A 22,036-nucleotide genomic window follows, 5' to 3' on the forward strand; every position below is an offset into this window, starting at 1 on the left:
TCTGGTTGGGGCAAGTTGAAAGGTGGCAGTGTACTGAGGAGTACAGAGGATGTAATGTACACTTAAATTTTTAAGTCCACCTAGTGGAAATGGGTAATAAAAATCTGGATTCAAGCTGGGCACTGGTGGCTCACACGTGTAATCCTACTCAGGAAGGCTGAGGTCTGAGGACTACAGTTCAAAGCTGGCCTGCCAGGAAAAGTCTGTGAAACTCATCTCCAATTAATCACAGAAAAAAAAAACAGAAATGGAGCTGTAACTCAAGTGATGAGTGCTAGCCTTGAGCAAAAGGAGCTTAAAGACAGTGTCCAGGCCCAGGACCGGCAAAAAAAAAATAAAATCTGGAATCAAGAGATTGAAGTAAGCCTGGAGTTTACTGATTGTGATTTGCTAACTGAAGTTTCAGGATTCTGAAAAGTCTTAGAATGGTGTGATGTTCGGAAATTGCAATGTTTAGGACTGAGCCTGGAAAGGAACAGTACTTACAGATTAGGGAAAGAAAGAGAATCCACAAAAGCATTGAAGAGGAACAGCACACAAAAAAAGCCACTGCTTGTGTCCTGTATACCTAGGTTTAAGTTTTGTTGTCACATATTGCTAGAGGACAAGCTGACAAAAATCAATCCCCTACTGGATTTACTGCGCTGACATATAGAGGTCAGTAATGAATCTAGTGAGAGTATGTATATAATACAGAAGTCACAATGGATTTGAAAAGCAAATAAAGAAATGTGGAAAATAGAGTAACATTTGAGAGGTCTGCCTATGAAACAGATATAGGATGGTAATTAAGGAGAAATATGGGAGCCAGAATCCATTTGATGAGAATAGCATGTTCATCAGGTAATACTAAGAGCCAGATTTTAAAAAATGCAAACACCAAATAAAAGTTCATGAACAAGTTAGAGGAGAGGGATCTAGCACAAACTGAATTACTGGTCTTAATAGAAGCAATGGCTCCTACACAAGAGACAAATACAGATGTATTTGTGCACGTGTCTGGCTTTTAATTTTCCTGTGAAGCAATCAGGTGATGATGGGGTTGATAGAGTGAGAGTATAAAGCAATTAGAAAAGGACTGAATAGAGAAATATGATTGCTGGCGGTGTTGAGTGCTTAATTCAAGGTAATTGTGAATCTTCAGTGGTACAAACCTATGCAGATACATGATTTTGGCTGTTAGGATCCAATAGTAGTGGGCTCACCAAGGTTGATATCTGCCAGGCTGACACCCAGGCAGCAGCATATGAGCTTACATTATTGACATCTGCTGAAGTCTGGTCAACCCAAGACCACCCTGCGCAAGCCTATCATCTGGCAAAATCATCTATAGACTTGCAAACAAAAAGCACACACCAAGAGAACTGGATTATGGTACACTCTACAAAGAACTTGGGGAGAGAATCTTTTATCAGGTTTTAGTTCCTGCTCAAGGATTCCCAAGAAGTTCTAAAGTGACCACTTCTGAGTGGAATGCTGTTCCTGTAACAAGACTTTAAAAAAGGTGCTGCTTTGCACTGTTCACAATAGCTAGGATATGGAAACAACCCAGATGTCCCACCACAGATGAATGGATCCAAAAATTGTGGTATCTATAGACAATGGAATATTATGCAGCCATTAGAAATGACAAAATAATGACATTTGCAGGGAAATGGATGGAGCTAGAAGAAATCATGTTGAACAAGGTAAGCCAAGAGCAAAGAGACAAACGGTACATGGTCTCCCTGATAAGTAGATGTTAAATCCAAAATGTTAGGTGATAAGACAAAATTAATAGGACTTAAGAAACAAAGAACTTTCACTCATCTGGTTGAACCATTACTAAATAACCACATGCTGCTGATCACTTGTATGGTATATATGTGTACACCAAGAAGACGACACAGAACTAGAGGGAATCAGGGAAAAACATACAACAGCAGGACCCATTAGCTGCACAGGACATTGATCAAAATGAACTAAGCAACTTAATGGCAGCGATGGGAGGGAGGGAACAAATGGGAAAGAGGGAACAGCTGATGCAAAACAAATGAAATGTACATACCACCCAATGTGGAAGAAATAACTATCGCAAAGCTCATAGAACTCATAAATGTTATAGACTGTGATAGATAATTTGCTCCAGGAAAGTTAAAATGTGTTTGTGACTTTAACTGAACATCACTATCCCACAATACTGTGAAATTTGGGAAATTATGTAATCACTTAATCACAATTTTTAAAAAAAGGTGCTGCTTTGAGTCAAGGCAGTTTAAGGTATTCCCAGTAATGAATAGAGGCAATTCTGAAGTGTCACTGGTAATGAAGCAGTTGATTTCACAAATTGGGACAATGATGGCATTTCAGATATTAAACTTTGCAAGAAAATGACTCCTGGACTTTGTAGCCAGCTCGACTGTCCTGATATTGAGATGCTTTTTCCTTTAAATTTAAGCTTTCAGTCATCAACATTTTTACTTTTGTACCAAAGAGTTTCCTCTCGCTAAATTGATTAAAAAAAAAAAAGTCCAACTTAACTCATTCATCTGTCCCTCTTACATATAGAATTTAAGAAAGTATAGAGTTAGCATTTTATTTTTTGTTGGTCATAGAACTTGGAACTCAGGGCCTATGCACTGTCCCTGAGCTCTTTTGGGTCAAGGCTAGCGCTCTACCTCTTTGAACCAGAGCACCACTACCGGATTTCTGGTGATTAACTAAAGAATCTCATTAACTTTTCTGTCCTGTCTCTCACTTTGAAGTGCAATCCCCTTACCTCCTGAGTACCTAGGATTACAGGTGTGAGCCACCAATTCCCACCTACCATTATTTTTTCTCAATTTCATGACCTTCCTGTGTTTTAGACCAAATGACCTAAATAAAGCCCTTGAAGTTCTTTTTTTTTTGTTTTGTTTTTGGGTCCGGTTGGGGGGCCTGAACTCTGGGCCTGGGCGCTGTCCCTCAGCTCTTCAGCTCAAGGCTAGCGCTCTACCACTTGAGCCACAGCACCACTTCCGGCTTTTTTCTTTTTGCTTATGTGGTGCTGAGGAATCGAACCCAGGGCCTCAGGCATGCAAGGCAAGCGCTCTACCACTGAGCCACCTTCCCAGCCCCAAGCCCTTGAAGTTCTAACACACTCTTTTTGAGTTAACCCTAATACTTCCCTTAGGAATATGTATTCCACCGTGCCACAAACCCAGTATGTTGAGGTTTCGGTTGGATGCCTGGTAGATTTTGGCTGGAAGGGACTGACAGAGACAGCATCTGAGCTGATGGCATGACTGCCAAGACCAGTATTTGTACTTTGTTGCCAGAATACATGTGGTACTTACTGGCACTCATCCTTGCTCACTGGAGACTTGTATTACCAATTCCTACAAGACATAGCTGGCTTCTGGTGGCTCACACTTGTAATCCTACTCAGGTGGCTGAAATCTGAAAATTGCAGTTTGAAGCCAGTCCAGGAATGAAACTATTTCCAATTAATCAGCAAGAAGCTACAAGTGGAGTTATGGCTGGAGTGGTAGAGCACCAGAACTGAATACAAAAAAATAATGGATACTGTCCTGGCCCAGAATTCAAGCCCCAGTACCAGCATCAAAATAAATAAATATTAAAATAAAATTTATCCAGTTGTCCATAGCTCACACCTGTAATCCTCATACTTGTAATCCTACTCCGGAGGCTGAGATGTGAGGATCACTGAACAGTGATAGTAGGTAGTCTGGCAGGAAATTCCATGAGACTATCTCCAATAAACTCAAAAAAAAAAAAGCTAGAAGTGGTGCTGTGGCTCAAGTGGTAGAGTGCTAGCTTTGAGCAGAGAGAGGTTGAAAGAAAGACAGACCCTGGCCCTGAGTTCAAGCCCCAGGACTAGCAAAAACAAAAAATTCACACTTGCTCATGTTGAAGATATATATGGTAATTCTAAAGGCTAACAACCGTGACAAAAGGCTGACTCTTCACTTTGTAGTTATGATTTAAGAATATATATTTCTTAATTAATACAGCTTTAGTTACTGAGAACCAAGGAAATAATGAAGTAATGTAACAGAACTTCTGAATACAATTTCTTCTTGGGTATTTCGGATACCTGACCCGAGAATACAGCCAACATGCTGACAGAAGTCCAAGAGATAGGCAATAGAAGTGTCAAATGTAGATGGTTCTGGTCCACAGCTGCCTCAGGTCACCTCAGTCACTTCAACAGCCCTATGAGATGACTCCAGATGACCATAGCTCCCAGCTGCTCAAGCTGTCCCCATCCTTTAATTTTCCCAGCTAAGGTGATTTTAGTTTTTATTTTCTCCAGTCCTAAGAATGGAATCTGGGGCTATGCACATGCCACAGTCCCAGTCCTGGGTGGGTTTTTTTTTTTTTTTTTGTAAGCTGAAGTGATTATCTAGAATATATACTGACTTGTTGGGAGCTACTTTTTTCTGGAAGTAGTTAGCACCAATGACCTAGTGACAAATACTGAATGCTAAATATAGAGCAACTACTAGTCTAAAGCATATGGAGTTAGCATTTCTTAGTACACATCTAATATAAGGACTGTTATTAGCATAATTTGTAGTTATGCTAATAGCTTATGTTGTTTCAGGACCCATTTTGAAAAAAATATTCTAACTATTCTAACTTCTAAAACCTCCAATAACATACTCCCAGGTTACAATGTCATTTATTTACTCTTTTTCCTGGGTAGATTTATTTGCTACTGAAGTAAACATTTATTCAGTAAGCCTAGTGTTGCCTATCCTATAGTTTCTCTGAATTTAAACATTCAAATAAATTCATTTCATACAAAGTTCAACAATAATTCTTTAAAACACCAGAATACCACTTAAAAACTTAAGAGGAAAGAAAACTACTGTTTTATTTTCAAAATCTATTTTAATTCAGACTGAACAAACAAGCAGAAAACTGAGAAAGCTAACAGCATTAGCAGACACATGTACCAGATGTAAAATAATGGGTTATTAACAGAACTATTTACATGCATATTTACAAGCAACCCTTTTATACATGTTTTATTTTTAAGTTAGTTGGAAAAAGATTTGACATTAGGTAAAAATATTACTTACATAGGGCTGAGGTGGTACCACATTATAGTAAAAGTATTAGAAAAGACATCCTCAAGGTGTATCAATTATAAAGCAGATGAAAACTTGAATGGACAAGTATCTAGTAAAATTCTCTAGTAAAAAAGTTAATGCAACCCATGCTACAAAATAAAAAATGAGAAAGCCATATAAATAAAGCAGATAACATTCTAAGGCTGAGGATCATGAAGTTAGTCAGGTGAAACAAACAATGATTCTTGAATTGGAATAAGTCTTCAGCAAAGTCTTGGTTGTTTGGGTGGGAGTTCTAAGTTCTCCACCTCCCCTCCCTATATTTAGGACATTTCAAAAGCCCTTGGTATTAATTAACATCTATATCAGTAAATCAGTTGTTGATATATTCCAAGACTTTACGGCTAAAGGTATTCATGATTGTGATTAGTATTTGAAATTCCATTTATTGAGACACAAATGTCAAACTAAAAAGCTGTAAGTCATATCTAAAAAAGAATGCTACATTTTCACAGTAATATGTACTTCCAGGCTAAGACTTTTTCTCTCAAGGAAAGGAGAATTTAAAGGATAAGCATCTAACCCAGCTAGCAAAATTTACTTTCAACATTTCCTTTATTTCAAAATCGATTTTATTGCAGCCAAAACAGTGGAATTAACTGTACATAATAAACTATTTTATATATATACACATTTTAAGTTATAGGGAATAAAGTTTATTTTGGCAGATGGTGTTAAACAAAATTAAAGTTGCATACATTAGTAACATAACTCAACATCCTTAATTTGGTATAAGTGTAACATATTTTCTTGCTTTCCTGTGTTCTGCTAAATCACCATACCTAAACTTTTATAAAACTGATATGCTGAAATTTAACTTTACTGTTTTCGCTTACGCTCTGATTCCAAACAAAACTTTTCATAAGCTTCTTCAATTTCTGGGTCCATCTCATCATCAATATCATCCAAATATCTACAAAACAAACCAAATATGAATGAGTTTAATGTTTTTCAATTGAGAAACTGCCTTAAGGTGTTTAGCTATATACATATAGACATGGTACAATTTTGTGACATTCCTTTGACTTAACTATAGTAAACAGAAGGCTAATTCTAGAAGAATGTAAGAGGCAGTCCTCTGAAAACCAAATATTTGAATTGTCGGAGGAGTCTGTTACTAATCGAAGATTTGACATATATGTATACTTGGACCTGAAGATTGATTTATCATAAATTTGAACCTTCCCAATAAACAATTACACTGTAACTAGATCATAATTTCAGACATACCATTTTCCTCTGGTGAAATCATTTCTCCATTTACTATTTCATTATTAATTTATGCCTTTTATGCCTAGGGTTCCTTAACATCAGAAAGTGTAATCCTGCTATGATTTCTGCTAGAACACTGCCATAATAACAGGTGTTACTGTTTTCTGTTTTGTTTTATTGGGGGTGGGGGGAGGAGGAGTCCTGGGGCTTGAACAGGGCCCCAGCGCTGCCCCTGAGCCTCTTTATGCTCAAGGCTAACATTCAACCACTCGAGCCACAGTGCCATTTCCAGTTTTTGAGTGGTTAATTGGAGATATGAGTCTCATGGGGACTTTTCTGCCTGGGCTGGCTTTTATCCCAGGTTATTTTTCCTTAACTATTAAGTTTAAAATGACAGAAAGGGGGCTGGGAAGGTGGCTCAGTGGTAGAGCACTTGTCTTGCATGCTTGAGGCCCTGGGTTCAATTCCTCAGCACCACATAAGAAAAAAGCCGGAAGTGGTGCTGTGACTCAAGTGGTAGAGTGCTAGCCTTGAGCTGAAGAGCTGAGGGACAGCGCCCAGACCCAGAGTTCAGGCCCCACAACCGGACCCAAAAACAAAACAAAAATAAAATAAAATGACAGAAAGTGTCAGGTATGGTATTGCACATCTGAAATTCTAGCACTAAAATAGAAAGAGGAAGATACTGAATTTGAGACCCCATCTCCAAAAAAGAAAAGCTTTCCTTGCTTAATTACATATGAGAGATATAAAAAGAGCCACTTAAAAATTTAATATATACACTTTGTTTTTGGATTCAGTGTCTTGCTTTGTAATCCAAGCTAGTCTTAAAACGTATAGAGAATATCCTTAGTGCTGGGATTACAGACATGCCCCACACCTGTGAATATATACATTCTTACTGAATTGCAATAGCCATATTTAAAAAGATGAACAGTACTATTATCTTAATTAAATTTTGTTAAAAAGAGATAGTGAGTTTTAATCAATACATAAAATTTTATCCAAGAAAGAGGCAGGGCTAGAATTTTCTGCATTTTCCCTGGTGACATGATGCTGTCTACCCGTCCTTCCACTCTTACCCGGCAATAATCCACCTACAAATGTGACAAATATTTTCCTAATCCCATCATATGCTGATGCATCTTTTCTTTCCAGTTCTTCCCCATTTCCTGCAGGTGTGTTGAATCATGAGCTCATTAAAAAGAATATTTGAATTGAAAATTAAGAAAATAATCAAGTTCAGGGCCAAAAATGACTATTTTTAACCACCAGTGGTATATACAACAGAATTAAGCCTTCTTCCTAGCTCTTCAAATCCTTAGTTTTATTTCTTGTTTGCTTTTGTGAAGCCAGTATATGATAGTATGACAATGTTGTATTTTGAAATCGTAATCTGACCATATTTAGGTGTCCACTTAAGATTCCATAATTGGTATCACTTTCTACTTGGGAGGTGGAGATAAGAGGATTGCAGCTCCAGGCCAGAACACATACCTCCCCCTCCGAAAAATTTATAAGATCCCCATCTCAAAGATCAAGACAGTCATGATGGTTCATACTGTAACCTCAGCTAGATGGGAGGTGTCGGTAGGAAGACCAAAGATAGGAAGACCAAATGTAGGAAGGCCAACCCAGGCAAAAAAGCACAGGACCCTACTGAAAAAGAGCTAAAGCAAAAAGGGCTTAGAGGTATGGTTCAAGCGGCACAGCACTTGTATACAAAGCACAAGGATCTAAATTCAAGCCCTAAGTACGGCCAAGCACGTAATAAAATTCTGCATATAAAAATTGGCTACAGAAATTTTACAAAGAAAATTAGTAACAAAAAGAACTTACGGCTCACCAGCCCCTGATAAATCAGTTCCATTTTCTTCATAATCTGGAAAAAAGGCTTCTCTTTCAAGTAACTCTTGATATTTCTCTTGGTAATCTATAAAACAACATAGAAAAAAAATACTTAAAAGACCATATGAAAGGACTAGATTTTGTCCCTAATTCTTCATATTACAACTACTCATTTAAGTAGACTAAATAAATGTTTATATAAATAGCACTAACTTCTAAATATACAAAACAATTTTCATAGAACATCTTATATCCTATTATCTTGCCTCTTTCCCCCTGCATGCTAATAATCTTAAATAATTATATACAATACAAATGTAACTTGGAAATCAAAGCTACTATTAAATCTAACATGTATTCCACAGAAAACATGTATGTTGTCTACATTCTCTATGTGGCTTTCCATCAGATAAAAAAACTCATTTACAATTGTTGGGGAGGAACACTCCCTTCCATATTCCATTTCTTCCCCCTATTAGCAAGATTTTAATCATATGATCTAAACTTCTTCCTATTACTCTTCTATAAGTAGGCAAACTAAGCTTTCTAGGTAGCAGGCTAACCTGTCAAAAGTTCAGTTTTTGTTTTTTGGGTCCGGTTGTGGGGCCTGAACTCTGGGCCTGGGCGCTGTCCCTCAGCTCTTCAGCTCAAGGCTAGCACTCTACCACTTGAGCCACAGCGCCACTTCTGGCTTTTTCTTTTTGCTTAGGTGGTGCTGAGGAATCGACCCAGGGCCTCAGGCATGCAAGGGAAGCGCTCTACCACTGAACCACCTTCCCAGTCCTATGTCAAAAGTTCTGATACAATTCCTTTCTTTCCCTTTTTATAAAAGGAAAGCTACCCAACAAATGTTTTAGGTCTTCCAACTTTCCCTGCATTCAGTTTATAAGGTAACACAGGTGATATAACTCTGCCTGCCAATTGTTGTAGGCAGTTTTTTTTTTTCAAATTAGCATGTCTATATACAATACAAAATCCTTATCTCTGAGTAATGGACCAATGACTACTTGTAATTAGTTGGTTATAAACAAAAGTTGCCTCAAATTTTCAAAGGAAAATTTAAGTACTAGATAAAGACTATGTTTTTCTAAAACTGTTTCTATAAAACTCTTAACTCAGCTTTAAAAGAGAGCTTTTAAGCTTTTAACCTTTCTGTTATAAACAACCTGAGGTACTAAGAAAGACTTTTTTTTTTTTACTGTATGGACAAGCACATCATGAGATGATAAATTAAAAAGAACTAGAAACTATCCATACTGCAACTGGAAGACTGGCAAGATGTTGGTTTTAGTAACCAAGAGACACATGGAGACAACATGTGAGAAACAGGAACAGTAGGTAGAATTAAATGAGTACATATGGAAATTAAATAAGCATACACTAAATGATGACTAAGAGGATTTGATACTTAAAAAATGTTCAAGGTAATTTGAATAAAATACAAATAAAACTCATAAAAAATAGAAACTAGAAATAATAGGATAAACACATTAGACAAAAGTAACAAAATAAACTGAGGTAATTTTCAGGACTAAGTAGAGGGAAGATCTGTTGATTTCAAGACAGTTTTGCATTATGTTGCCCAGGCTGGTCTCAAATGACTCTCCAACCACAGCAGTAGCTAGGATAATATGCACTATGACACAAAAAGAAGCCAGATGATTTATCTTACTCAATATCAGAGATTTGTAGCAATAAGAATAATTAAGAGGGAGGTATTTGTGTAAAGAGGCCAACTGACTAACAGAAAAATCAACATGAAAACAGTACACTGTACACAATAATAAGTAAAAGATGAATACTTAGAAGACAATGGAAAAAATATTTATTTTCAACTATTATTCCATATATAAAAATTGGCCAGGTGGATTTAAGACTTAGCTATGAAAAGCAACAAAGCTTTTTAAAAGAAAATGGAATTTGAGAGTGGATAAAGTAAAACAAAAGCACAAACAAGACTAATAAATTTTGTTTGTGTCAAAGCTCAAATTTCTTTTTTTTTTTTTTTTGTCGGTCGTGGGGCTTGAACTCTGGGCCTGGGCGCTGTCCCTCAGCTCTTCAGCTCAAGGCGAGCACTCTACCACTTGAGCTACAGCGCCACTTCTGGTTTTCTGGTGGTTTATTGGAGATAGGAGTCTCACGGTCTTTCCTGCCCAGGCTGGCTTTGAACCGCGATCCTCAGATCTCAGCCTCCTGAGTAGCTAGGATTACAGGCGTGAGCCACCAGCGCCCGGCCAAAAAGTCATTCTTTTTTTTTTTGGGTCCGGTCGTGGGGCCTGAACTCTGGGCCTGGGCGCTGTCCCTCAGCTCTTCAGCTCAAGGCTAGCGCTCTACCACTTGAGCCACAGCGCCACTGCCGGCTTTTTTCTTTTTGCTTATGTGGTGGTGAGGAATCAAACCCAGGGCCTCAGGCATGCAAGGCAAGCGCTCTACCACTGAGCCACCTTCCCAACCCCAAAGCTCAAATTTCTAAATGAGACATAATGAACAAAATGTAAAGGCAGTAATTTACTGAGAACAGATAATGAAATTCTCAGCTGATCAAGATTATTTTTTTCTATATTAAGTATTATATTACAAAGTAGCGAGGCAATCCAATAGAGTGTTATAGGCAAAGGCTTTAAATAGGCATTTCCCAAAGGAGGAGATCAAAATGTCAACAGAAGCAGAAAACAAAATTCACCATCATTAGTCAGAAAAATAAAAATTTCATATAATGGGACTGACAAAACCCAGTGTTATAACAAGTTTGCCAAGGGCAAAGAGAAATAAGTCTGGTAAATCACGCTGGAAGGCCATTTAGGAATTTAGGAAAGTAATTTAGGAAAATTTAGTGAAGATGAAGATGCTCAGAGCCAGTAACTTAATTCTAATCCCTTTAAAGAGACTCATCTATACTAGAGACACATGGTAGTCAATACCCTGCTCAAGTGGCAAAAAGCCCAATGGGAAGCTGGCTACAGTTTGTACTAAAGAATTTCTCTTGTTCATCCTGTAGTTCCAAGCACTATAATTAAAACAATCTGTATGACACAAGGGGGAGGGGTAAGCTCAGATTTAAATTTTGAGTCACCAAGTACTAATTCAATCGGTAATTCTTAGTGTCTACAAGTATTAATTCATACCCTTCTGGATGAATTAGAACCATCTATCTCTTCCATTCTAGACACTGGAAAACTGAAGAATCCATAATCAAAATATAAAAAAGAAATACAAATATTATGGCTGCATTTGAGGAATTCTAATCCTTATAAGAAATAGCGTAAAAGATATTCTACTTAAGATAAACCTTTATCCTAGTATTTCAGAATGCAGTGAAGACATAAAAGTGCTATAACTCTGTACTGATGAGCAGTAGTTTCATGTGAAGGTTATTACTAGAAATTATGTGTGGAGATGGGGGACAACTGAGAACATACCTGGATCAGCTGCAGTGAAAGGAACACCATCAGAGGTATAAAATGTTGGTTCATTCTAGGATGAATCAAAGTGATAAAAGTATTTAATTATTTAAAAATGATGTAGAATTAGTATAGTATGGTTGATGTCATTCATTTGCATACCTGACAGTGCATGAATAAGCAAAAAACAAAAAACAAAACAGAAAAAAGAACTCTCAAACTTCTGGGAACCACTCTCTTTTATTGGAATAATTTATGCTTTTCAGATCTCCATTCTTTATCTCACCTTCACAGAGTTTTAACCTTACCGTCTATTGACTGTTATATTCCTGGTGAATCATGATTTAACATTAGGAAGTATTTTGCTATTTTCTTCCTTTCTACCATTTCCTTTTCTTTTGGTTTTACTGGAGTTTGAACTCAGAGGTTCATGCTTGCTAGGCAGGTGGTCTACTACTTGAGCCAGGCATGCTTCCAGTTCTTTCCTTTTGTTCCAGTTATTTTTTTTATTTTTTAATTGAAATCATTTTATTTGGTAATGGTTCATTTACATTAACTATATTGTTATTGAATATCTAACTTTCTTTTTATTTTTTATTTATTTTTTTTAATTTTTTTTTTTTTTGGGGGTCTGGTCATGGGGTCTGAACTCTAGGCCTGGGTGCTGTCCCCCTCAGCTCTTCAGCTCAAGGCGAGCGCTCTACCACTTGAGCCACAGTGCCACTTCCGGCTTTTTTCTTTTTGCTTATGTGGTGCTGAGGAATCGAACCCAGGGCCTCTGGCATGCAAGGCAAGTGCTCTACCACTGAGCCACCTTCCCAGCCCCTAACTTTCTTTTTATTGTGAAAATACAGAGTAACGGGTTACAATTACATGAGCAAGGTAATGAGTACATTTCTTATCAAGCATTGTAGCCTCCTCCTTTGTTTCCCCTTCCCATCCCTTCCATCCTCCCCCCCCTCCCCCCGTCTTTCTACCTAATCCTCCCCGCCCCCCCCACCCTTGTTCCAGTTATTTTTTAAATAGTGTCTCACTTTTGCCTGGGCCAGCCTGAATCATTTTCCTCTTAGATATGCTTCTACCATAGATGCATGGTGGAAATCCATGCACCACCATGCCCAGCCTTTTCTGTTGAGACTGGGGTTTCACACACATTTTTGCACAGGCTGGAACCACAATCCTCCTAATCTCAGTCTCCTAAGTAGTTAGGATTATAGGCATAAGGATTATATATATAAGATTATAGGCATCTGACTTATCTATCATTTCTTGAAGAACTTCTATGACCATAACTTCTTGGAAGTTGTAGAAGAATTTCTCCATAACTGCTTTATGTCTGATCAGAATCTTTGGGGAACCACTGGCATGGTAATCATTTATTTTTCTACTCTATATAATACAAAGTTAAATCTGAGACACAGAACTTTGGCATGAATTCTCTTTTTGCTTATGTGGTGCTGAGGAATCGAACCTAGGGCCTCAGGCATGCAAGGCAAGCGCTCTACCACTGATCCACCTTCCCAGCCCTGGCATGAATTCTCTAAAAATCTTCATCTTGCATCTCTATGCTGACTCAAGCCAAAGCCTTATTGTTCTCCCATCAGATGGGCCTTTCTCTAGTCAAGCCTTTCGTTGAAAGTTCTCTTCTCTTTATATGCCCCTACTTTGCTGCTTCCTATGCTATATTAAGTCAATGAAAGTGTTTCTGTGCAATGAGTTACAGAATAGCTTTAAGTAACTCAACTGATTTCCAAAAGTGACTCTAGGCATATACAAAACTTAAAATATAAAAACTGAGCTCATGCCTGTAATCCTAGCTACTCAGAAGGCTGAGATCTGAGGATCACGGTTCAAAGCCAGCCCCGGCAGGAAAGTCCGTGAGACTCTTATCTCCAATAAACCACCAGAAAACCAGAAGTTTCGCTGTGGCTCAAGCGGTAGAGTGCTCGCTTTGAGCTGAAGAGCGCAGGGAAAGCACCCAAGCCCAGAGTTCAAGTCCCATGACTGACAAAAAAAAAAGAAAATGAGCCGGGCGCTGGTGGCTCACGCCTGTAATCCTAGCTACTCAGGAGGCTGAGATCTGAGGATCGAGGTTCAAAGCCAGCCCGGGCAGGAGAGACTGTGAGACTCCTATCTCCAATAAACCACCAGAAAACCGGAAGTGGCGCTGTAGCTCAAGTGGTAGAGCGCTTGCCTTGAGCTGAAGAGCTGAGGGACAGAGCCCAGGCCCAGAGTTCAAGTCCCACGACCGACAAAAAAAAAATAAAAATAAAAAAAAAAGAAAATGAAAAAAACAAAGAAAGAAAAACTGGCATACCATAAAGTAATTAGGATCATTTTCAGGTGTTGCTTCTCTGTATGTTGAAGTTGCATGGACTCTGCCCCAGTTACTAGATCGGAGTTCTACAAGCTTCAAGAGCATCTGTTTTACATCTCTGTAGACAAAAGTAAAATAATGAATTAATATAACAATAATGAATTAATATTTCAAGCTCTAAAGTACTTTATACACTCAAAAATCCTTATCTCCTACCGGGCGCCAGTAGTTCACGCCTGTAATCCTAGCTACTCAGGAGGCTGAGATCTGAGGATCGTGGTTCAAAGCCAGCCCGGACAGGAAAGTTTGTGAGACTCTTACCTCCAATTAACTACCAGAAAACCAGAAGTGGCACCGTGGCTCAAGTGGAAGAGCATTGGCCTTGAGCTAAAGAGCTCAGGGACAGCACCCAGGCTGAGTTCAAGCCCCATGACCAACAACAACAACAAAAAACCCCACAAAACTTTATCTCCTAAACTTAACAAATTTAGCTAGACATTGACAAATGAAATAAACTCACTTTTTTGGGTGGTGGGGAGGACAGCAGTAGGGTTTGAACTTGGGGTTCAGTGGTTCTACCACTGAAGCCATGCCTCCAGATCTGCTTTTTGATGTTTTTTTTTTTTTTGGCACTGACCCTTAGCTCTTCAGCTCAAGGCTAGCATTCTACCACTTGAGCCACAGCACCACTTCCAGCTTTTCTGTTATGTGGTGCTGAGGAATCGAACCCAGGGCCTCGTGCATGCAAGGCAAGCACTTCCCAACCCTTTGATGGTTATTTTTTAAACGTGTCTTGCATTGTGCCTAGGAGCACTCCTGAACTTTGATCTGCCTATTTTTAGGCTTCTTGTCACTTCAGGGATAACAGAAATATGCCACCACATTCAGTTTCCTTCACTTTAGATGGAATCTCTAGGACTTTTTTACCTGGCTATCATGGAATGGGGAAACTTCCATTCTCAGTCTACCAGGTAGCAAGGATTACAGGTAAAGTCAGCAGTATCCAGCTAGTTATTACTTTTTAAATAAAGCTTTGAAGTTTGTTCTGTATAACTGACTGCATGGTCCTTAAAGACTACCCTTTAAAAACATTTATCTATTATATTTGTGAGAATTCTTTATACAATTACTTCTATATTTTTTTATTTTTTTTTGGGGGGGTCCGGTCATGAGGCCTGAACTCTGGGCCTGGGCACTGTCCCTCAGCTCTTCAGCTCAAGGCTAGTGCTCTACCACTTGAGCCACAGCACCACTTCCGGCTTATTTCTTTTTGCTTATGTGGTGCTGAGGAATCGAACCCAGGGCCTCTGGCATGCAAGGCAAGCGCTCTACCACTGAGCCACCTTCCCAGCCCACAATTACTTCTTTAATAAGTGAGAATAAAATAATTTTATTTTCAGTGAACTTATTACAGGAAATTCTTAACTTTTTCAACTTTATGTATAACTGAAAAAAGATTACAATGAAAATATTTTCCCCAAGCCTTTGCATCTTTAAGGAAAATATTTCTGAAGATCAATCTGTAAAATCTGTTATTCTGAGAATTATGCCAGATTAAAAATAAATCTCCAAAGAAAGCAGGAAATTGTGATTTGCCTACCTGCTACAGTTTGCATCGAGAACAACGTTTTCAATTCTTTGAATAATTTCTTCCATATCAGTCCTTTCTTTTTCCTTCCAAGCATCTTCCAAAACTGATCCTGTCAACTAAAGAAGCAAGTGTCAGTAAAGTAAGAAATTCAATACTGTAGAAGTTCTAAAACTATTAGTAGTAGCTGTTTAAGCATTCTTTAAAGAATATGAATTTAGCAGGTTAAATATTTCCTGTTAATCTCTCCCTTAATCTAATATTCAGAGACTTCTATATCTTCTATATTTTTGACTGAAAAGGAATGAATTATATTAGTTATTAAACACGGGCTTCACATCAATGAATATATGTTATATTTACTGGAAGACTAGATAGTCTATTATGTTTCAACAAGCATGTCAATTTTTCAAATATAGTACAAGGACAAAACCATAGCTCAGGAGGTAGCAGTTGTCGAAAGTTCTATCACCAGTATCATCGAGCAAAACAAAAAAGGAATATGTAAAAGTTGAGTATAAAACAAGCAGTTCACAGAAACAAACATGGCTGGCTAATAAACATATGAATGAATACTGAACTTCATTGACTAAGTGAATGAAAAGACTTTTATTTGTTACCTATTACAAAAACAAGAATCAGCATTGATGTATATCATTACAAGATGTGAGAAAAAAGGTGCACTGCTGGGAATACATTTTGGTTTAGCATCTGGAAGAAAACTTTGAAGTTCAATTTAAATTAACGGTTGCCCCACAAAAATCTATGTTAAGGACTTCAGTATACAAAAATAGATACACATAGCTGGTCTCTGAGTGGCTCACGCCTGTAATCCTAGCTACTCAGGAAGCTGAGACCTGAGGATCACGGCTCAAAACCAGCCCAGGCAGTTATGTCCATGACACTCTTATGTCCAGTTAACAACCAAAAAAGCCAGAAGTAAAGCTGTGGCTCAAGTGACAGAGCACTAGTGTTGAGCAAAAAAAGGCTCAGGGACAGTGTCCAAGACCTGAGTTCAAAGCCTTAGGATAGCACAAAGGAAAAAAAAAAACACTATACACATAATGAAATAGTACTAACAGTGCTGTAGTAGCTAAACTGAAAATAATACAAAGGCTCACTACTGGAATGGATAAACAATACCTATGAATATAACAAATACTAACAAGTAACACCACAGAAATAAATCTCTACATCCCTGTAAGGTCTGCCCCGGGAAGGCAGGGCAGACTCCTCCCTCCCTTTGGCTAAGTCTCCACCCAGTCTGCATCACCTAGGCAACTGGCACACCTGGAGGCAATCACATTCCACCCACTGAGGTCACGCCCTCTCCCACCTAGTCGCACCCACCCCCTCACCAGGTCACACCTTCTCCCCGCCCCTACCCTAGATAAGACAAGGCCTGGGAGGGAAGCCCCCTTTCTCAGCCACGTGCCAGGTGGAGTGCCGACTAGGCTGGGGGCCAGCGCAGTTTGAGAATAAACTTTTCCCTTGCTCGGATTACCTCCCAGTGCTCTTTCCTGGTGCTGCATTAACTTGGGAAGGGTTTAAAGTCAGGCCAGGCGGATTCCTCTCCGCTTCCCCCCTCCCCTTTTCTGTTTTGTTTTTTTCTTTCTCTGAGGAGGATCCCAGTTCTGACGGCCCTTTTCCACGCACCGAACTGCTGCGAGACGCCACGGGAGACTTTTCACCCCCACTGCTGGCTTCCGCACCCACCTCCACACTTCAGTGCTCTGGTGAGTGAATTATTGTGCAGGTTTTCTGGTTTTTCTCTGACTAGACGCGGCTCCACGTGGCTTTAGACCTGGGCATCTCCAAGCCGAGGACGCGTGGTTCTGGGGCTGGCCGGTTCTGTCTAGGGAGCACTGGAGGAACTGGACGCTGCTTCCGTCCAATAAGCCCTCCATCACTCACCAGCTATTTCCTCCCGCGTTTCTAATGGGGTGCTGCAAGTCACGCCCAAGGGAGGAAACTCCGTTGGGCCATCTCCCGCGTGCCTTGGATGAATTGTCCCTGACGGACTCTATCAACAAGGAACGCTTAACTTATTATTGCTCTGAAGTCTGGCCACAGAACCGACCAGATAATCGCTCTCAATGGCCCAAAGATGGGAATTTTGATTATACCATTCTCAGAGACTCAGATGGTTTTTGCCACCGCAATGGTAAATGGCCAGACGTCGTTCATATTCAGGCTTCCTACGCTCTCCGGGGTAACCCGACTCTCTGCCAGTCACACCCAGCTTTCCCCATCCCTCCTGAGCCTGTTGTGTCTGACCCCCTTTTTGACTCTGCCCCTCTCCCTGCAGAGCCTTCTCCACCTTCTTTCTCTTTGCCCTCCTCCCCCTCTTCGCCCTCTCTCCTTTCCCTCCCTGCGGCTCACATCCGCACTTACTCCAGGCAACCTCCACCAAACTCCAGGTTCCCTTTGCGAGAGGTGGCAGGGCCTAAAGGCATCCTTAGAGTGCATGCCCCATTTTCAATATTCAATATTGCTCAGATTGAGAAGCAGCTGGGATCTTATTCCCAAGATTCTAATAATTACATCAAGCAGTTTAAATTCCTGGTTCTGACCTATGACCTTTCTTGGCATGACATATATCTAATACTGTCCTCCACCCTTACTGCTGAGGAAAAAGAAAGGGTGTGGACTGCTGCCCAGGCACATGCAGATGAAGCCCACCGCTTAAATAATGACTTTCCGGTAGGAGCAACAGCTGTGCCCAGGGAAGAACCCAATTGGAATTATCAAAGTAATACTCTTGGGAAGGAAAACAGAAGTAGGATGATAACTTGCTTAGTGGCTGGCCTGGAGAAAGCAGCCTATCACTACGTAAATTATGACAAATTAAACCACATTACCCAAAGGCCCAATGAAAACCCAGCTGAATTTCTGGAACGCCTCACGGTGGCGCTCCAGCGCTATACTAAGCTGGACCCAGAGTCAGCGGAAGCCAAGGTGGTTCTTAATACTCATTTTATTGCCCAATCAGCCCCTGATATTAGGAAAAGGTTAAAAAAAGCTGAGGATGGTCCTCAAACCCCTCAAAGAGAGCTGGTGAAAATGGCATTTAAGGTTTTTAATAATCGGGAAGAGCAAAAGATTGCCAATAAGACTGCCCATAAGAGGGAAAACTATGAAATCCTGGCTGCTGCCATCCGGAGAAGAGGCACTCAACGTAAGCCCCCTGGACCATGCTTCAAGTGTGGACAAGAAGGCCACTGGGCAAAAGCCTGTCCTTCACCACAACCACCACCTGGACCCTGCCCAAGGTGTGGCCAAAAGGGACACTGGGGAGTCGACTGTCCCTCCACAAGGTAAGCCAACCCTTCCCCCACCCCACCTCCAAGCTTTGGCAACACTTTAACATAGAACACAAAACTCACTTTTGGCTAGCCCTACCATTTGCTCCCCCCACAGACTAACAGACCTTTTATTCATGAAGCCCTGTCTTCCCTTTCCCTTTCCTGCCTACAGCTGCTTCATGTTACTTTCATTGAAAACCCTGACTTCTCACTGGAAAGCTGTTCCCCTCTCAATCCAGACCTTGATTCCATCCAATTCTAACTCTTTCCCACTCCTATATAGAGACCTTGGAGGGATTCACAACCCATTTTACAGGCATCTCTTTAGCCCCTCTTCCTGATCCAGAAGACGCCCAATACACCGATGTTAGTTCCACACCTACCCCCTCAGCAGCCAAACTGGGGGCTATGCCATCAGTAATGACTGCACTGTTATTGAAAGCAGCACTCTGCCTCCTGGCACTACCTCACAAAAGGCAGAACTTACAGTTTTAACTAAGGCCTTAACGCTAGCCAAGGGTTGGAGGACTTAAAATATGCCTATCATATTCTCCATTCACATGCAGCCATCTGGAAGGAGCGTGGCTTTCTGCCCATGAAAGGGACCCGTATTTCTAAAGCCTCATTTATTCTTAAGCTCCTAGTAGTGGTTACCTTCCCCAATACCAACACGTAGCTGTCATTCACTGTTGGTGACACCAGATGGGACTCGGTGCCATCACAGTCAGCAATTCAAAAGCAGACTGGGAGGCAAAGCTAACAGCCCAGAGACAACTTTCAAGACCTGTCAGCTCCCCTGCTTCTGGTATTGTCTCCAATTCAACCCTTATTCCCCACAGGAGCCGCCCAGGAAGCAAAGGGATGGTGGCACCTAGAAGAATGAGTCATTCTTCCTGAGACACGAGCAGACAGCTTTCTTTCCCAGGTACACCAGGCACTGCACATCGGATACAAGCCTCTCCAACCTTCTCAAGCCTTTACTCCATTGCCCTAGCCTAACTGTCCAACTAAAGGCTAATTTCCTAAGCCTGCCCGACTTGTTCCCTTACATCCTTACAGGTGATCCCTGACCTGCTGCATTCCCCATGCATCAAGCATGGGGACATACCCCAGAGGAAGACTAGCAGACTTCACTCACATGCCTTGATTTAAGCAGATGAGATACCTGCTAGCTATGATAGATACCTCTTTAGGCCTATCCCACAGTGTCAGAGACAGCTGACACTGTTGCCTCTTTCCTTATAAAGGAAATTTATAGGTTTGGCTTATCCAGGTCACTTCAATCTGACAAAGGATCTGCTTTCATCTCCAAAGTGACCCAACAAAGGGGCAGCCTCTTTAAACATCCAGTGGAATCTTCACATTCCTTATAGGCCTCATTGAGGCCTCTTTCCCACTCTCAATTTTGCCTGGGGATCAAGTGTTTTTCACTATTAATCCATCTGGCTTACATCCTAAGTGGACTGGCCCTCACCAGTTTTTGCTGACTACCCCATGGCAGTCAAGCTCAAGGGACAGGCATTCACCTGTTAAGAATAAAAGCAGCTCCTGCTCCTGTCCCTTCTATACCAACACTAACTTGGAGGTACACCTGTTTCCACCCTCCTCCCCCCCCCCCCCCCCCCCCCCACGCACAAACTTGGGCCTACCAAGGTAAGGCTATCTAACATCCCTGAAGACTCCAGTGGGCAATACTGAGCCAGCTCCTCTCCACACACCTGCAAGCCATGGACATCCAATCTTTTCAGTAACATTTTTCCTTTTGTTTTGTCCAGCCCCTGCCTCAAGAGACTTCCTTCAGACTTCCATCTAAGGACTCATGTCTGCCAAGGGACAGATGCTGCTTGCTACCTTCTCTGGGAGAGGCCCGCATTTCTGCCTTTTACCCCTAACATCGACGCCCCTTGACAGCAGGAAGTAGTCAGAGAGAATCTGCGCCCTACTTCATAATTATTAAAAGGCTGGAATGCAAGAGGGAAAGAAAGGAATTATAGATTGGAATGGGTAAAGGACTTGCATTCCTCACTTCTAAGTTTTGCTCCTTATGTGTATGTTGCATACTGCTTTTCCAATATGCTCAAAAACAAATAAAATGTAAATATTTACCTTTAAAATGATTCATTTGTGTACTATACATATACTTCCTTTAAATTGTAAATTAAATAGGTAAATTAGAATAAAAAGTAAAAAACTAACCTTCAGCAATTTTACTGCACAAATTAAGTTGTCATCAATAGGATTAGAGAAGAGAGCATTCAGCAATTCCCGAAGACCAATTTGAAGAATATCTGCTCTTGTAACCTGTCCATTTGTTCCTTTGATCTTTCAGAACAAGAGAAATACAGATATATAAATGGTCTAACAAATTATTGGCCAAGTTTCAAATACATAAACATTGTATCACCCACTAGAGTTTCACACAATTTATTCTATATGAAAATAAAACTTCCTAGCTGGTGCTGGTGCCTGTATCCTAGCTGATATTCAGGAAACTGAGCTATGAGGACTGTAGTCTGAAGCCAGTCTAGGGAAGGAAAGTCTTGAGTAAAGGAGCTCAGGGACAGTGTTCAAACCAGAGTTCAAGCCTCAGGACAGGCAAAAATAAGCAAAAACCCTGCAAACTACAAGTAAAATTTACTTATCATTTATCATACCTACGATGGTTAGAAAAATTTGTCTACTTTGGTATTATTGCTTCATTAAGCATGTCTTACCACCATTCTGATCACAAGTATTTTAATTCTCTCATACTATTTTAAGTGGGTTTTGGTGGCTCACACCTGTAATCCTTGCTTCCAATTAAGCACCACAAATGATCTATCCTTGGGCACAAAAACTCAGGGACAGTGCCCAGGACCTGAATTCAAGCCCCAGGACTGGCCAAAAAAAAAAAGAGAGGTAAGTTAGTTCTCTTTTATGGTGCTAGATACTGAATCCAGGGACTTAACTAAGCACTCCGCTAAGCTTCAGGCCTAGCCCTAAAAGCATTCTCTTGTGTGAGAATTGTAGGTAAATGTTTCACTTGCTACAGCGGTTTAGGTGCAGTTAGGCCATTTATGTTTCTCACATTCCTGGTATTATCACTTCTGTGTAGGAAATGTTCAACATAATTCTATTATCCTCAGCATGAGTTGTTTTTATGAAGTCCCCTGAATTAGGCACTAAACTGTACAGACTAGACTTTTAGACATACTGATGAAGATGCACATTTGATGATGGATTTATCCTTGTACTGATATTATGTGTTT

At 40.3% G+C, this 22,036-nt stretch overlaps 1 protein-coding gene across 2 annotated transcripts in view; it reads right to left on the minus strand.

Moving 5' to 3' along the window:
• Positions 1–4,833: 4,833 nt before the first annotated feature.
• Paip1 (poly(A) binding protein interacting protein 1) overlaps positions 4,834–22,036 on the minus strand; it is a 39,883-nt gene continuing 22,680 nt past the window's right edge. For both annotated transcript variants that reach the window (XM_042690567.1, XM_042690568.1), the window contains exons 6-11: positions 20,985–21,110; positions 15,496–15,602; positions 13,896–14,013; positions 11,597–11,651; positions 8,169–8,262; positions 4,834–6,030 (exon numbers count right to left, since the gene is read on the minus strand). In XM_042690567.1, the coding sequence (XP_042546501.1) occupies positions 5,937–6,030; positions 8,169–8,262; positions 11,597–11,651; positions 13,896–14,013; positions 15,496–15,602; positions 20,985–21,110 (594 nt within the window). In that variant the 3' untranslated portion in view covers positions 4,834–5,936. The remainder of the gene's footprint in view (positions 6,031–8,168; positions 8,263–11,596; positions 11,652–13,895; positions 14,014–15,495; positions 15,603–20,984; positions 21,111–22,036) is intronic.

This window comes from Dipodomys spectabilis, unplaced genomic scaffold (genome assembly GCF_019054845.1).
Source record: "Dipodomys spectabilis isolate Male_0828 unplaced genomic scaffold, ASM1905484v1 ptg000138l, whole genome shotgun sequence".
Classification (NCBI taxonomy): Eukaryota; Metazoa; Chordata; class Mammalia; order Rodentia; family Heteromyidae; genus Dipodomys; species Dipodomys spectabilis.